This window comes from Strongyloides ratti, assembly GCF_001040885.1.
Source record: "Strongyloides ratti genome assembly S_ratti_ED321, chromosome : X".
Taxonomy (NCBI): domain Eukaryota; kingdom Metazoa; phylum Nematoda; class Chromadorea; order Rhabditida; family Strongyloididae; genus Strongyloides; species Strongyloides ratti.
In genome coordinates, this window is record NC_037309.1 from 2,298,411 (window position 1) to 2,317,293 (window position 18,883).

General features: G+C 18.8%; 5 protein-coding genes across 5 annotated transcripts; 3 read left to right on the forward strand and 2 right to left on the reverse strand.

Annotated features, from left to right (window-relative positions):
• Positions 1-6,519: 6,519 nt before the first annotated feature.
• On the forward strand, positions 6,520-7,677 carry SRAE_X000048700 (Intraflagellar transport protein 22 homolog; the record flags this gene model as incomplete). Its single annotated transcript, XM_024644837.1, has 4 exons — positions 6,520-6,588; positions 6,674-6,749; positions 7,083-7,275; positions 7,335-7,677. 4 exons carry the CDS (start codon positions 6,520-6,522, stop codon positions 7,675-7,677), a joined length of 681 nt encoding a protein of 226 aa, XP_024510356.1.
• Positions 7,678-9,019: 1,342 nt separating this feature from the next.
• SRAE_X000048800 (MSP domain and PapD-like domain-containing protein) lies at positions 9,020-9,626 on the forward strand (the record flags this gene model as incomplete). The annotated part of the gene is made up of 3 exons (XM_024644838.1): positions 9,020-9,141; positions 9,182-9,275; positions 9,315-9,626. 3 exons carry the CDS (start codon positions 9,020-9,022, stop codon positions 9,624-9,626), a joined length of 528 nt encoding a protein of 175 aa, XP_024510357.1.
• Positions 9,627-9,782: 156 nt separating this feature from the next.
• On the reverse strand, positions 9,783-11,096 carry SRAE_X000048900 (Guanine nucleotide-binding protein G(i) subunit alpha-1; the record flags this gene model as incomplete). Its single annotated transcript, XM_024644839.1, has 5 exons — positions 9,783-9,970; positions 10,024-10,177; positions 10,234-10,492; positions 10,545-10,711; positions 10,767-11,096. The coding sequence occupies 5 exons, from the start codon at positions 11,094-11,096 to the stop codon at positions 9,783-9,785; spliced, it is 1,098 nt and encodes a 365-aa protein (XP_024510358.1).
• A 1,491-nt stretch (positions 11,097-12,587) lies between these two features.
• Positions 12,588-18,639, reverse strand: SRAE_X000049000 (Immunoglobulin subtype 2 domain and Immunoglobulin subtype domain and Fibronectin, type III domain and Immunoglobulin-like domain and Immunoglobulin I-set domain and Immunoglobulin V-set domain and Immunoglobulin-like fold domain-containing protein; the record flags this gene model as incomplete). The annotated part of the gene is made up of 6 exons (XM_024644841.1): positions 12,588-14,101; positions 14,154-14,423; positions 14,817-15,234; positions 15,406-15,533; positions 15,583-15,732; positions 18,471-18,639. 6 exons carry the CDS (start codon positions 18,637-18,639, stop codon positions 12,588-12,590), a joined length of 2,649 nt encoding a protein of 882 aa, XP_024510359.1.
• On the forward strand, positions 16,356-18,005 carry SRAE_X000049100 (Domain of unknown function DB domain and Immunoglobulin subtype domain and Fibronectin, type III domain and Immunoglobulin-like domain and Immunoglobulin I-set domain and Immunoglobulin-like fold domain-containing protein; the record flags this gene model as incomplete). The annotated part of the gene is made up of 1 exon (XM_024644842.1): positions 16,356-18,005. The coding sequence occupies one exon, from the start codon at positions 16,356-16,358 to the stop codon at positions 18,003-18,005; it is 1,650 nt and encodes a 549-aa protein (XP_024510360.1).
• Positions 18,640-18,883: the final 244 nt, after the last annotated feature.

The following is an 18,883-nucleotide window of genomic DNA, read 5'->3' on the forward strand; positions in this document are numbered from 1 at the left end:
TATTTTAATAGAAAATTGAAGTGTGAAATTTAAATTGATAAAAATAAATGGTTTTTAAAAAGATATATTTTTAAGAATATAAAAATATTTTTAGGAAAAAGAATTACTATAAAACAAAATCATATTGTTAGATGTCAGTTTTATCTTTTATCTTTTTTTTTTTCTTGTTATATTGAAAACTAAATGTTTTATATAAGCATTGGATATATTTTAATAAGTAATTTATGGTAGAATTAATTTTAAATAATTTTTTTTAAAATAATAAATATTAACTAAAAAAAAATAAATAAATAAAAATTCATTGAGTCGTATAAATAATATTATTAAGAAATAATGTCATTTTTAGTAAAATTAACATTTTAAAAGATGAAATTAAAGTTAAAGATATAATTTGTTTCACATTACCTAAAATGCGCAAGATTAATTTTTAATTTAATGGCATAACATAAAAAGCAAAATACGTGGAGCTGAATTGATGATTATATTTGGAAATAGAAGAAATTTTAAAGGATTAATAATATAAATAGAAGCTTATAAGAGAATATATTATAGAAGGAAAAGATTAAATTTTTTTTTTTACTATATATAAATATTTTAGGTTTTAGTTAATGATTCTTAAGTTTAAATTGTATTATTTTTACAAAATATGGTATAGATTTTTATAAATTACTATAATATAAAAGATGTCTATGAAGAAACATGAGAACGTACCAATGAAAGGAAATAAGGTTTTATGAGATTGTATATATTTAAAAATGACACTGATAGGAGATGGAACTTAAATTATTATAAAATGTGGTAAAAATAAAAGAAGAAGAAATAGTCATAAGAGTCATGGCCAGGATATTTACTACTTAATATTTCCTTTTGGTACAATCTTAAAATGTGAATCTAAAAATGAAGGCAATTTAAAATATAAAAATAATATTGTTTATTATAAAAGTAGCATCATTTATTTTAAATAAGGAAAATATTAGTTAGTTGAAGAAGTTCATTGGAGTGCTTAACTTATTATTTTCCCACTTCATATAGTAGCTATTAGACTTAAACCTAAAAATACATATATTAATATTTATATGTATATATATGTACAAAATTTGTAAATATAAATTTATCTTCTATCGTTCGGTCTTCTCACGATCTTTATTAAATAAGAGTTAAAATATAAAATTTATAACAGTGTCTAACTTTAAAAGTTTGTTGTTCTTCATCTTATTTTAAGTTACAAACAACCCCTTCCGGTAATCAGTTAGTTGTTAAAAAGTAAATTAATCTGATTGAGTGATGCCGACTAGTGTGAACTTTAACTAGAATGATTAGATTTACAATAATTAGATATGCATGTAAGGTTAAATCAACTATATATTATAATTAATTAAAAACAGTTAAAGGCATATGTTTATAATATCTTAATTAACATTAATAATAAAAATATATCATTGTTAGCTATACTTTTGTAATAAATAACTATGTATGAAATAATTTTTGTTGATTGACATTTTTAAGTAATTCATTTCAATATAATATTATGTAATAATAAATAAATATGATATGGTAACAAAATAAATATAGAATAATAAATGAAGGTGTGATATAATAATGAAATTGGATAATACTAAACTTTTATAACTAATAAAAACAAATTTATAAACATTTGTATGAAAAAAAGAAAAAATTCTTTTTTTTTTTCTTTTGACCATTAAACTTATAAATCATACTAAAATTCTATAAACATTTTAAAATCATTTTAAAATTTTTAAAATTATTATTATTATATAAACATAAGAATTTTAGTAATATAAATAAAAAGGGATGAACCATAAGCATACAATAATTAGTGGATAAATAGAGGTTGTTACTTCTTATTATAAAACATAAGTCTATATGTCGGTTCTTTTAATGTTTATCTTTTACCTACTGGGGATCCACTTAAGTATGAATACTTCAAACCGGCAAACTTTTTTTTTAAAAATTATTTGATGTTTCAAATTGTCATTTTATAATATATATATATATATCAAGACATTCAAGGAAAAGTAATTGAAGTATCTTTGATTTAATAAAATGTAATTACATTTGAAAATTATTTTAAACTTTTATAATTTAACTAGTTTTTTTTTATATAAATCTTTTTTTTTCATTTATCGTTTATGATATAATATGTTTAAATAATAAAATAAAATGTACAAAATAATAAAATAGAAAGAATAGAAAATTTAATATAATTATAAATATTTAATAATAAAGTTAAATTGATAGAGGCAAATTTACATATGTAAATACTTTTCTATAATTTATATTTACCATAATATGTAATAAATTTTTAGTTTGTCTTGAATATAAATTACACTTTAACAATAATCATGTAATATTATTACGTAACTCTTCTTATTTTATAATAAAATAAAGAATATAGATAAACAAAGTAATTAAAAAAAAATGTATAATAAAGTTAATATATATATATTTTTTTGTACAGGTGATACATTAAGAGTGACGGAAATGATTTGGTAAAGTAAAAGAATTATATTAAAACATAATTGTATTTTGTATAAATCTTTTATTAATGTTAATTACCATATCATTAAAATTTAAATGTGTAACGGATATTTCTTGCATTATGAATATATATTTATATATATAATTATATAATTTTTGGTAAACTTTTTTTTTTGTATCATTAAATTTTAAGGAAATGACTTTGACCTTATCTAATACTACATGGGGTTTTTGAGGCTTTAAATAATAGAAATTAAAAAAGAATAATGGGAAATAATTTTTTTTTTCTTGTCTTTCATATTAAAAATGTTAATTATTAAATGGTAACATAAATTTATTTTCTTTCTTTATTTCTATTCATCCATAATTGTAAAAAGATACATTTTATCTTAATTTTCCGCTAATCAAAAAAAAGGATAATGAATAATTGATAGAAAGAAAGAATTGTTTAAAATTTTATATAATTTTGTCGGTTTAGACTAAAAAGAAGGATATTTAAAAATAAATAAAAAAAAATAATAACTTTTTTTTATCATTATTAGGTAGTTAAAAAAAATGAGTAATTTTACAAAGTTTGTACTTTGATATTAAAAATATGTTTAATATCATTCATAAATGTTTAAATAGACATTTATCATAACAATGTATTAACATTCTATCTATATAATATTACTGTATTATAAAAGTTATGTAAGATTGGTTTTTATAATAGTTGACAGGATGAAGGTAACATATCATTTTCTGTTGAATATATTAATAATATACTAATTGTAGGGAGAAATATTAATAATAGTATCAGAAAAATGATTGGTAAAAGTTAGATAAGTGAAAGTGTCATTTTGATTGGCATACATTGACTAAAAAATAGTAAGTTTTTAAACTTGACAAGTAGTGATTAGCATACTAGAAAAAGTTTAAAATGATATTAATCTTTTATTTGATAGGTTATTGAAATTCTTGAAGTAACATTGAAAATGAGGAACACTTATGTTTAATTAATATAACTCAAATACAATTGAAATGATATTATGAGTCTTCAAATACAGTTATCTTCACAGGAGTCTTCTTATACAATATATAGTTATCTATTTGAACATTAATAAGGCACTAATATAAATAAACTTAATACAAGGATAATCACACTTATACTGGTAAGGTTAAGTGGATAGGAATATAAGAAAATGGATTACAAATAAAAATTTATATATCTATATATATATGATAATTTATAAACTGATTATCATAAAAACAATCTTTAATATTCTTAGTTTGGCATTTTAGGGAATTGTTAACACTATATATTGTACAAAAAAATTTTTTTTTATATTCTAATAAAATTGAAGGATTAGAAAATAATTTAATATGAAAGCTATAGATATGGGAATTGAAAATAAATATTTAGGAACGTTATACTTTATAAGTTTAGATATCAAATAACAAACAAAAAATAAAATTTAATACATAAAAAGGGACAATTGATGGACGGTAAAAAGTTTTTGAAATAAAGAAGCTATTAAATTTGATATATCATATGTATGTTATCAAAAGAAATAAATTAAAAAAAAGATTTCTTTGTATTAGATTATCTTATGACAACTACCTATCTATAGTTGTAAATTATGAATCTTTTTTAAATTATATCAATTTGTTATTGACATTGAAATAATAATTATTATAAAATTATAAAATCTTATATTATATCATAAGATAAAAAATAAAATGAAAATCTTTTACAATAAATTAAAAAATGTTCAAAAGGCAAAGTTGTTCAAAAAAGGTTGGACCAATTAAAAAATAATTAGATGTAAGGCGGTATGTGTAAAATGATAAAAAAGTTTTAAAAGAAGTTTTATATCATTTGTTAAAGTTATCAATGTTATAATAAAAAAAAATTAAAAGAAATCTTTTCTTTTTTTTGATATTTTATTTGAAAATTAATGTATATATATAAATTACAATCCTCTTTTACAATATTAATTTAATAGGGTAATATCTTAATTAAATGTTAACAATTAAAAATATTTTATCAAGAAAAGAAATGATTTAGTGAAGTAATATGATTTTTTATGATCATCTGTTGACAGGACTTGTACGGATGTTAATTAAATAAATTGTTAAAAAGATTAAGTAAAACAACTTGTTTATATATGGGTAAATAAAAATAATAAATTATAGTACTATTTATAAAATATAGTTTTAATGAAAATATATATATATATTTATATATATAATGTTAATTATATTATCACAAAAATTTATTGAATTTATTTTAATAAGATTGGTATTGTTAGAAAACATAAATCATATATATCCTTATTTATAAGTTTTATAGTCAATAAATTTTATTTAAAAAGAAAAATAGCTTTTTAAACAATTAGTATTATCAATATAATTAAAATATGGAAGACTAAGTTATTGAAAATAACCAATATATTATATAACGTTAGAAAAGAAAAATAATATAAAATAATATAAAAAATATAAAATTCTTTTTATATATAAAAATAATAATTGGATTGGTGAATAGGTTAAAAGTATAAAAATATTACATTATTTATAAAATAATGTTACCATATTGTAATATTAAAATACTTTTTCCCTCACAAATAAATAAATATATATTTAAATTAATTTAAAATGTAAATAATATAATAAATATAATTTTAAACAAGTATTATATTTTATTTTTAAGAAAAAAAAAAATCAAAGAAGTAATATTGTGAAAAGTTATTTTATACATATATATTTTAAAAAGATACTTTTTATATATTACTTTAATGTAACTCCATTAAATGAAACATTTTAACTTAATTTTACTACTAATAACACCTCTTAGGCATACATTAATATGATAAAAAATGTGGAATCTATTAGAATGATATGATTAGAAAGACAAGTTACATGAAGAAAGTAATTATTTTTATAAAATAAAGAGGGAAGATGGATATGTTAAAATTTGATTAAAATACATTAAACTTGCTATATACAGGATAAAATTAATATTCGGTCCAGTGAAACTTTTATTATGAATAAGAAAAGAGGTATCTTAATCTTCATTTCAAACTCCTTTTTATTATGTATTTATTATATTGATAAAATAAATGATATAAAAATTAATTTTTAAATTTATATATCTATATATATAATTGTTATTTAATAATTTTACCTTTCAAATATATTGTTAAAGTGTAATTTAAAAATTTTTTTAAATAAAAGGATGATTGATAAATTGAGATGTATAATATGTTAAAGTTAAGTATTATCAGTAATTACTTATGACTTGTGAAAAAATATTAAAATGAAATAATTTTAAAATAATAATATTTTTTTTTTATTTATTTTTTAAATTAATTTAATAATATTTTTACGTATTTTTTTAATTAAAATTTTTATCGTTTCTTTTTTAATTGTTAAAATTTTATATCTAAAATATTAAGTTTTTTTTCATTTAAATATTTTATATCTCTTTCTTATTGACATTATATATATATATATATCTCCATCTATTGAGATGCATTTTTTTATATGTATATATATATACCAACCTGAGTCAATATATAACTAAAATAATATAAAATTAACATACATCAATGTAATCTTTCTATAAAATTATACTAATACAACTGATTATCTCACTACAAAATATATTTTAAAATGAATATTCATCATATAATCTGTAGTCAATTTTTTTTTTTTTTTTTTATTATTTAAAAAAATATACACATTTATACTCTTTACTATAGCATGTAATAGAGAAGAAACAATTTTCTATATGATATAAATATAATAAAAAGCATCTTTACTTTATAACCTTAAATTTAGCATGAATGTGTTGCCTGGGAAACAAACATATTTTTCTTAAGATATAAATGAAAAGAAAATTATTTATATTATTATATATTATAAATATTTCCTTATATTAATATAATATAATATTTGTTAAAAATTTATTATTTTTTTTATTATAGTAAAATATTGGAGAAGAAAAATATATACATATATATATATATATATATAATTATGGATCATATGAAAGAAAAAGATGGAAACACAATACGTATTAAAATATTGTGTCTTGGTCCATCAAAGGTTTGTTAACATATAATAAATGATATCTTTTTATTAGTTATAATATTATAATTAAAATATTTATATTAAAAAAAAAAAATTTTAGAGTGGTAAAAGTACTATATCAAATTATTTAGCTGAATCTATAGAATTAAGATCATTAGAATACCATCCAACACAAGGTAAGATATTTTAAATGTTTAGTTATTATTAAAAAATAATTTTAAAATTATATCTCTTTTGATAACAAAAAAGTTTTTACAAATATAATATAATTTTATAAAAATTTATTGGACACAGATGTTTTATTTAGTAATAAAAAAAATTATTATAATATAAAAATTGAAGTATAATAGTAATATGATTAAATTTTATTTGAAAAATATTATAAAATAAAGATACTTTGTTTTTAAAAATATTATATATATATATTAAATATAATAAGTAATTGGTTATAGCTTATAATTATCAATTAAATATATCATAAAATTAATATTATTTTTTTTTTATAATAGGTACTAGAATTGTTGAATTTGAAAGTAGTAATTTAAAATTAAATGACCAATTAATTGAAGCTGAAGTAGAGTTGTGGGATTGTAGTGGAGATCCTCAATTTAAACGTTGTTGGCCTATTATAAAAAAAGGAGCTCATGGTATTATGTTTGTATGTAATCCAGAAAATGACAAAGGATCAGATTTGGTTGATTGGTAATATTAAATATTTATAATTTTATAATTAATATATCTATTACAAACTTAATTTTAAGGTATAATGATTTTGTAAAACCATTGGATATGAATTTAAACAGTATTATTGTATTTCTTCATCATACAAGTGATAATACTAATGATAGTGCAGTTGCAGCATTTCAATTACCAAAACAATTATCTGGAGTTACCGTTATGCCAACTAATATAGATAATGAAGGAGAAAATTTACGTTATGCATTTAATAATTTTCTTTGTAATATTATAACAAGTATTCAAAATAATCCAATACCAATTGATGATGATGATATGGAATACAATGAAGATATATCTGTTGAGGAAAATGAAAGTGATGAATATAATGAAAGTATGCCTGATACCGAAAATAAGACAAATATTTAGGCAAAAATTAATACACGGTAATTATAAAATAATATATATAATTCAAATTTGATTGTCGGAAGAATGTAATATTCATTAGTATATATATTTTTAATGATGATTGTATTTAGTTATTTTGTAATTTAGTATTAAATTTAACCATATATTTCTATCTTTTTTTTTTTTCAAAATAACTTAACTTAATTTTCTTTCAAATGAAACATAAAAAGAAAATTTTGTTAATATTATAAAATAACCGTTAATGTTCATAAATAAATGTATTATCTTTATGAAAAGTTTGTTATATTAATTATTTCTCTTCATAAATAATTATTATTCATTTTTTATTTATCTATTTTCTTTTACATTTAAAAATAATTAAAAATTCATGATAATAATTAAAGTTAGTTAAATATAAAAGTAAATGTAATTGTCCATAAAAAATAAAATAAATTTTTAACAAAATTTCATATATATATAAATTTTAAATATCTCAAGTAAAGTTGTTTATTTTTTGAAATAAAACATTTAAAAATGTTTTTATTATACTTTTTTCTATTTTTCAATGAAAGGTTTCTTAAATTATCAATTAAAACAAACAATAATTATTGAATGAATCAGTAAACATTATTAAAAATAACATTTTAATTAAAACTTGGAATCAATAATTTTTCAATTTTTTCTTTGATAATATTTTTAAAAAAATTTATCTTTTTTATTCTTATAAATAATATGACAATTGGAGAGTGATATTAAAAAAGAAAAGTTTAAAATTGTTTCTTAAATCTCTTGAGATATATATCACTTCCTATATATATTATTTACATTCACATATCTTTGAATTTTTCTTCTCTAATATTTACTATAATCCATAAATTTTAAGAAAATAACTTTATTTTAAAGCACTATTTTTAGTATTTAGCTATTTTTCAAATTTATTGAAAAATGTTATTATGTTAAAAAAAGTTTTTTTTTTTTTTTGTATATATATATAATAATGACTATAAAATATCATTTTTGCTATTTTCATTTATTGGTTTATTTAAATTTTTATTTCTAAATATTTTATAAAATAAAAATTTTTTAAGACAACATTTCATTTTAATGAAACAACATCTGTTTTTATAAATTTTTAAAAAAAATTATCCTTCTAAACTACATTAATTAAAATGAAATATTATTATTTTATTAAAAATTAAGTTATTTTACATTAATATGAAAAAAAAAATATATTTAATTTAATGATATCATTTTTTTGTACTTTTTTGAAAACAATTTTTTTCTTATTAATATGTAATATTATGAAAAAAAAAAAATAATAATTTAAATTCAGCTTAACTTCTACAACTTTTTAATTTTAAAAATGGCAGAAGCTATTTTTGATGAGGAGGAACATGATTTTTATCTTTCTCCAAAACATGCTGAATATCCAGCTAAAGAAGGTGGAGCATCAAGACATTTGATGGTTAATAGTTCAACGATGAGGTATAGTGTTAAAAAATGTAATAAATTATATTTTTTATAGAATTGTCGTAAAGATAAAATGTAGTAATAATAATTTATATAGAATTTCTCCCGTATATACAGCTTTAGAACCAGGTGAAGCACAACGTTTACAAGTAAGATAATAAAATATGTTTTATATTAAATTTTTATAGGTTGTACGTGATCCTGGTGATGCAAAAATTGATAAACTTATTATTCAATACATGAATTCTCCAATTAAATCACCTCATGAAGCTTTTATGAATGCAAAACCATCTTCAATAAAACGTTGTATGATTGTGTTAATAGCCTATAACAAACATCCACAATTTACCGTACAATCACGTATACCACCTTCTGGATCAAATGTAACAAACTTTGGACAACCAAGAGATTCAATTTTAGGTTCCACAACATTAAGAAATGATACTTTAAGAAGAAGTAAAAAAATTTCAATTTATGATAAAAAATTACCGGGAAAGTAAGATTCACAATATAATGTTTACAATTAATATTGTAAAAACATTTTATTTTTAAAAAATTTATTAAATATAAAAACTATTTTATTTTTACACATGTTATTAACCGTTAAATTTTTCAAGCTTAAAAAAAAATAAAAATTTATTAAATAAAAATATATATTATTCTTGTATATCAATAGCTTTTAGATTTTGATTAACTGTTGATGCTACAGAAGATGCAAAAACACTATCAATGTTACTTGTATCAGTTGCTGTTGTTAAATGTGAATAGTACCTACTAGAATCAGGAACACAACTTTGAAATGATGTTTTAATGAATCTGGTACATTCATCTAAACTATTTCCTCCTATAAAATAATAATAATTATTAAAAAAATATACATTTTTTTTATTAAATTACCTTGATATTCTTTCCAACTATCTCTTAATGATGTATATTTAACCTGTTCCTGAAAGATATCGTATTTATTAAAAAATAATACTATTGTAGTTTTGCGAAAAAAATTGCTTTGAACTATTGTTTTAAAAATATTTCTATTTTGAAGTAGGCGATTCTAAAAAAAAATATTTATATATAAAAATATATATATAATATATTTATATAACTTACATACTTATCATCTTCAGGATCTTTTTGATTAAATTCATTTAAAGCAACAACAAATAATACTATATTAACATTCTCAAAACAGTGTATCCATTTCCTTCTTTCACTCCTTTGCCCCCCAACATCAATCATTCTAAAATTTGCTTTTTTATATCTAAAAACTAATTCATTTATCTCTGTTGTTGGATGTCGACAATGAAGAATATCATCAGTTGTTGGTGTGTAATCTTTATCAAAAATTCTATCAATACTGTCAAGAAAACTAAAAGAAAAAATTAAAGATATAAAAAAAAGAAAAAAATTAATAAATATACTATTTAGCATTATCTAATAAAGAAAAATTCCATCGTTTTTGAAAAGTAGTTTGTATTTGTGATGTATTCCATATTTTTTTCATTGTTCTAGCAATATCTGGTGGTACTGTAGTAGAATGTTTATTTAAATATTCATTTCTAAATATAGTAAATAACTCAATATGTCTCTAAAAAGTAAAATATATAATAAAAAAAGAGAGAACAAGAACAATAATGACATACTTCCATTAATGATTCAGGTGGTATTCTAAATTTTTTAGATGCATCTAATAATTGTCCTAAACTTTGAACAGTATTTACTATAATCATTTCCTTATATTGTTCCTTATCAGCATCAGTAAATCCATTTAAATGTAAAACACGCATTTGTTTAAAAATTGTCGTTTTTCCACACTCAGAACCTCCTAATAATAATATTTTTAAATTGCGATCTTTATCTAAGTGTTTTGGTAATACATCATTATTCTTTATAGTATTAATTTTAGCACTTCCAACACCATTTCTTTTTTCTATATTTTTTCTTGCTAATACTAAACTATGACTAGTTCCCATAATAAATATAATCAATTTAATTGTATATATATTATATATTTTAATTTTTTTTTTATTCTTGTTAAAAATTAAATATACTTAAATAACAATATTAAAAAAAAAGAAATAAATTAATAAAACATACCATTTCTTGTGTTAAAAAACTTTAATTATATTAAAAAGTTAACAATAAGTTATATTATGATTATAATTTTATTATTTATAAAAATTGTTATCGTCTACTTTTCTTGTTATAAATCTAAATAAATTGTTAAAAATTAATAATACTTTTAAAGCTACTACCCATATATAGGGCATACCTAAGTGGTAAAAAAAATATATATATATAATGAAAAAAAAAATTTTAAGAAAAATCTCTTTCAGCTGTTTTTTTTTTATTATAATTTTTTTTTTCTTTAATGTTTAAGAAATATGTTTAGAGAGAAAATTACTAGATATTTAGTTACATTAATTGTATAATACCTAATTTTAACAAATAAAAAAATGTTTTACAATACTAAAAATATTTAAATATATTCACATTGTAACATTGTAAAGTCAAAGCAAATTTTCTTTTCACATGAAAGTAAAAAGTAAAGAATTATTATATAAAGAGAACAATAGAGAATAAGAATTTTTATGTTGTAGTAACTTATAAGGAAGACAAATAATAAATAAAGGAGGGGTATTAAAGGTATGTTGAAAATTAAATAAAATAAGATTTATATTATTAATATGTATTTTATATATGTATAAATATATTTTATAAAAAAAAATATTTCATAAGGTGTAAAAAATTTGTATTATATTATGAACAATAAAATGATCATAAAATAATATATACAATAATTTAAAAAAAAAAATAATATTTATATTTATTAAAAATGATAAAAAAAAATATTTATATGTATATATATTTTTTTATACTGATAAATTTATAGCATACATATATCTTTTATAATTAAATTTATCTATTAAAAAAAGTAGATATTTAAATAATATATTAATAAAATATTTTATTCATAAATTATGTTTTAATAAATCTTTTTATTATTTAGAAAAAAAAATGATTATAAATTTAAATAATACTAAAAGTAAAATTAATATTAACATGTAGCAACTCAGAGCATCACCTTTTTTTATAAAAATTTCTTTACAACCAATAAAATATTATTAAAATTAATATATTAGTTAATCAAAATGCCATAAAAGATATTAAACTAACAACTATTTCTTAAGAATATTTATGTTTATTATAAAATAAGCACACTATTTAAAATGATTTTAAAATAATTAATATAATGATATAAAAAAAAAATTAGAGGTTACCTTTTATAGCATACATTTTAAAATAGTAAATAAGAAAAAAAATTTTTTATTTGTGCCAATAGCAGTTTAAGAAAGTTATCATGAAGTTAGTTATAATATTGTAATTATATAAAACTTTATATTAATTACTTAGTTATTTTAAAGCAACCTGTTTTAACTAACTTTTTATATAAAAGTTAAGTACTAAAATTTATTTTCTTCTGTGAAAGTAGTTGTGTTGTTTTGATTATATTCATGTTTAAGTTGTTTAACACGAAGTTCTTGAAGATAATTTAAACTATCAATTGTCCCACCAGAATGTATATATTTATCTTTCATCATTGCTATAACAGGAGTTTCTGTTAAAACTGTTTTTGATGATGAATAATATGGATTATTTGTAAAATTTTTTGTTATATAATTTGTCTCATTATAAAATTCTTTAATAAATCTTTCATTTTTATTTATTTCTTTAGTTGGTATTTGATATGGATGAGATATTGTTTGAAGAGATGAAGATGAGGTACTATGATTAGAAGGGCAATTATTAAAAGTATTAATATGATATAATAACCATTCACGATTTATTTTAGAGGACAATGTATTTTCATTTGAAGGTTGATTAAAATATTTACTTCTAAATGTATTATTTATTATCATTTTTTCATTCTCCATCCCTTCATTATACTCATATGGTTGTTGTTGAAAATTCCATGAACTTTTAGAAGCACAAGAATTTCTTTCTATAACATTACATTTTTTTATATTATTATTTGGTATATCATTTGAATAAAATGTATCAGAGAAATATTTAAAAATTCTATAACATTTTCTCTTATATATAAAAAGAAAAAATATAATAATTAATAATATTATTCCACCAAATAATAATATAAATAATAAAGAACAATTTATGGTTGTTGAATTAATTGTTATTACTGTTGATGGAACTGAATCATGATAATGTGAACGTAATGATTGTATATATATTTGTGTATTATGTTGATTTCTTAAAAATTCTGGCAATGTATAATTTGTTTGTGATATTACAGATAATGTTACAAATGATTTCATTTTTTCTGTACGATAAGATATTTTATATTTCTCAGCATCATTAACTTTATGCCATTTTAATATATTAAAATTATTTATAAAATCTATTTGTGTTGGTGGCATTAATATACCACATGAATATATTTTAAATGGTTGACTAATTACTTTTCCATACATATTTTGTGATTCTATTTTAATTTCATATTCTGTAAATTTATTTAAATCATCAAATGATGCTGTTAAATTTGTTGTTGGTAAATGATTAGTAAACCAATGATCTGATTTTTGAGAACGCCAATAGACTTTAAATGTTTGCGATCTTCCACCATCAAAACCAGGAGTCCAATTAATTGTTGTAATAGTTTTGGGATAAAATTGACAATCTGTTATAATATTACTACATGGTTGTGGTTTAACATTCATTATAAATACTTCTGTTGTTTTTTTAACCATTAAATCTTGACTAGATAATATACATTCATATATTCCATAATCTTCATACTCAACTCTTTCAATAACAATTTTTGATGAATAAGTTTTTTTACCATTTCTTAACCAATATTGTAAAGGTGGTGGTGAGGCAAAACCATCACATTCTAATATTAAATTATCACCTTTATTTATTGAAAATTTTGGTGGTGGTATTTTTGTAAATCTTGGTAAAGCTTAAAAAAAATATATATATTAATAAAATTTTTTTTTTTATTAAAAACATACAAATAATTATTATATGAGTTTCATAAATTTGACTTAAACCTAATTCATTAAAACCTTGACATGAATATATACCAGAATCATTTTCATTTGCTTTATTAATATTAAATATTTCATTTGAGTTATTAGATATAACAATTCCATTTTTTCTCCAAATAACTTGATGTATTGGTGGATTTGAAAGAAAATTACATTCAATTTTATCATCATTCCCTTCAACTATTGTCTTAATATTACTTCCATCATTAATATTATTTGATAAAAATGGTTTATCTAAAATGACATTAAAAATAATAACTTTTTATTAATATAAATAAAAGTGTATATTTTTTTTTAATAAAATTTTAATATATAAATAAATGTAAGACAAAAAAAAACTACCTATATGTTAGTCTTTTTTTTTTGTTAAACTTAAAAAATAAAAAAGATACATAAAAATTATTTGACTAATTATTAAAAAAAAAAGTTGAGAAAATATATATAATAACTTTTTATATCCTTGACCTAATTTATCTTTATTACATAAAAATATCATATTAAATAATATACTTTTTCAAGTATAAGAATGTAACAACTTCATGATTATAAAAATGAAATATTACTTTTTGACAAATTTTTTTTTTTAAATTAAAAAAACATAAAATTTGTATAATATTTTAAACTTACACAAAACATCTAAAAATACATTCATTTTAACAGGTTCTTGAATACCATTATCAACTAAACAAGTAAATATTCCTTTATCTTTTTTTGTAATATTAAAAATTTCAATTTCACCATCATTAATCCATTTTGTTCGAAGACCAATTTCTTTTTTTTTAATATTTATTTTTTCAAATAACCAATTATATGTAATATTTTTAGGTACAGCTTGAGCTTTACAATTCCAATGTACTGATTCTCCCTCAATAACAGTTTTATTTTCTAAAATTGTATCTATTATTGGTATTCTTGATAATGCTAATCTTAAATTTGATTTTTCTGTTCCATCAACGTTTACAGCCACACATGTATATATACCTTGGTGTTCAGGTTTTAAAATTGGAAATGAAAGATTAGCTGTAGAAGCAATGATCCGATCATCCTTAAATAAGTAATGAGTTAAAAAAAAATATATAAAAATTAATGATGTATAATTTAATTACTAAATATATTAATATTATACTTATTTGTATTAAATAAAATGGGAAAAAAAAATTTGATTAAAATAAATATTATACTTATTTGATTATAAGAATGATTTATTTTATCTTACTTTTGTCCAATTTATTTCAGCTGGTGGTAATGATTGAATTTTACATTCATATGAAAAAGGTTGTCCTAGATTCATAAAATGAAATTCATCTTCTATACCTGGTTTTGGAGATAATATAATTGGTTTAACTAAAAAAAAATTATATATTTATTATATTTAAGTATGTTGTTAATTTACAATGAACAATAACATGTATTTTTTCTCCTTCCACTCGTTCATTTAGGCTATTTGAATTATATTTTGTAACTATACATTGATATATGCCCTTGTCCGCTTCATCAACTGAATGAATTGTTAATGATAAATTAGAGGCACGTGCCAGACGTCCTGAAAACAAAATATTTTATTATATAATATATATATCTTTAACTTTTTTTTTAATCTTAGCTATTATTTTATATTTATTATTTTATTTGTTTTAATAATTTTTTCTTAAGTTTTTTTTTTATATTTTTATAATACAATTATTTATTATACTTTATATATATATATTAGTAAAATTTGATCATTTATAATGATAGCATTTGTAATTTTTTCATTTAAATATTTTTAATGAAAAAGTATATCAGATAACAAAAATGAAAAGTATAATAATGTCATAAAACTTATAAAGTACTTTTATGTAAATTAATTTTGTCTAGACATTTTATTTTTATACTATACAAAATTTAAAAATATAATTACATTAATTTTTTAAATAAGCAAAAGTATTGTATTGTATTACCAGTATTTCTTTATATTGACATGACCATCATTGAACAAATCAAGAAAGTAATGCTTTTTTTTTATCTTGATTTAATGTTGGATCAATCACAATGCATCAAATAATACTATCTTTTTTATCTTATTTATTTTGTGCCATATTTATACTTCGTTTTATAAGGTATACTTTATAACTATTATTATATTTTAGAAATCAACTCTCTTTTCTTCTATTTATTGTATTATATATGTTTTCTAAAAAATTTTTAATATATAATTTATTATTAATACTATTATATATTTTATTTGTAACAAAAGTAGAATCACATATAATAGAATGTTGTAAGAATGAAGATATACCTAATCGTTGTATTGATACATTATGTGATCCAAAAAAACCACCAGATGATTTAGAGATTTATGAAATATTTGAAAGTCGTGATGATTGTGCACAACATTTACCAAAAATTGCTAAATGTATTGCTGATGGTAGAAATCATTCATCCTGTTGTCATGAAGAAGCATTTGATTCAGAACAAAAAGATTGTTTTGATATATGTGTAGGATATCATAATACATCAATATCGTGGATAAAATATCAAACATGTTTATCAATTAATTTAAATTCAATGTATAAATGTTTTAAAAAAGGATATATAACACATCCAGGACCACCAATTAATTTAAGAATTAATGATATTGAAAAAAATAATGTTCATTTATGGTGGTCATTATCACCAATTAATAGTCATTTAGTTAAAAAATATTTAGTTAAAATAATTGATTTAAATAAAAATAAGATAGTATTTTTAAAGGAAACAGATAAGTTAAATATTATTGTTACAGGTTTAAAACAAAATACACAATATCAAGGTACTGTTGTTGCAATAGGTAAAAATTACCAATATTTATCATTAGAATCGGAAAAATTAATATTTGAAAGTAAAGGTCATCCACCTAAAGTTAAGGCATACTCAAATAATGTATATGGTTCACTTTATGGTAGTGAAATTGTATTATCATGTAGAATATCAAATATTACTAATAATCCAAAAAAAATTAAAGTTGAATGGAAAAAAGAAATTAAAGAAAAAAATATATTTGAAAATGTTAATAATTCTAGATATAATATATCTATTCAAACATCAAAAGATAGAAAAAAAGAACTTGGTACAATATTAATTATTAAAAATATTGAAGAAATAGATTATGGAAAATATAAATGTATAGCAACAAATGATTATGGTTCAAATAATGATATTATAATATTTTCAAAAAAAGTAATAACACCACCATTTAGACCACCACCATCAATAGAAGAATGTTGTGTAATGGAAGGAATTCCTTCATATTGTATGACAATATGTGGTAAAGAAGAATATGATGATGAAGAAAAAGAATTAATATTATCACCAAGAATGAAAATTAATTGTGAAAATAATATTTATCGTTTGACAAAATGTTTTATGAGAAATGTTGAAGATGGTAGTTGTTGTCTTAAAGAAAATATTCCATTTCGTTGTATGTATATGTGTGATAAAAATAGATCACCAACAAATTTAATGCCAAAAATATGTTTAAATTATATTAATAAAATATCTGAATGCCGTCTAGAGATTGAAAATAATAAACCTAATGGTATTGAAAATATTAAAGTTAATTATTATAATAAAATATCATTACTATTAGAATGGACATCATCAAATAATACAGATTTTTATGTAATATATTGGAAAAATGATAATGGAAATGATTGGGAGCGTAAAATAACATCAAATATTACTAAAATAATATCTTTAGCTAAAGATATAGTATTAATTCCTTATAATAAATATGGTCCTGGATATCCTTATAGGTTAAAGCTAATTGAAAATGAATGGGTATATCAAAGTAATTAAAATTATAATTTTTTTTTATTTTAAGTTATTAAAGGCAATAATTTTAAAAAAATCTCATAAATTATTTAATTTTAATATAATAAAATAATTAGGTTTAATATTTTTTATCATAAAAAATATTTTTTTCAACAAATACTTGAAAGAAATGTTAATATATTATAAATTAAAATTAAATTTTTTTAATATATACATATATAAGAATATGAAAAAACAAATAATAGTAAATGTATTTATTATTTGATATTCCTTTAAGATGTTATTTAGATTTTAATTCCATTAAATAAATATCAAGATTATTAAGCAAATAAACTAAAAGAAAAATTAAATTGACTACTTTCTATCTTTTTTTAAAATACATGTTATATTGTTAATAGTAACAATAAAAGTACAAAATTTATCAACTTTTTTTTTAGAAACATTTTTTTAAATAGTTTTTATATTTTATATATATAAAAAAAAACTAACCTTGCATTGACTCAATAGAATGTCCCGAATCTTCGTTTCCATATGCACTAAATATTAATTTATTATCTTTTCTCCATTCTAATGTATAATTTTCACCATCTTCTTTAGATAAAAAAACATCACAATTTAGTGTTAATAAAGAATTACGTTGAATCCAACTAGTTTTCATATTAATTTTTAAGTAAAATTTTATAATAATAAATAAAAGTTAAAGACTTTTTAAATATAATGCCGTTTTGTTAATTTTACTATCCTATATTCAATCACCTTTTTATCTTGTGACATTAATCTTTCTCAAAATTTATTTTATTTTGAAAATCGCCAGATTTTTTTATTCACTTATTTAAAATCTGTTAACTTTAAACTTATTATAATTAACTATCAGTTTTAACTATTATATATGTATATAATAT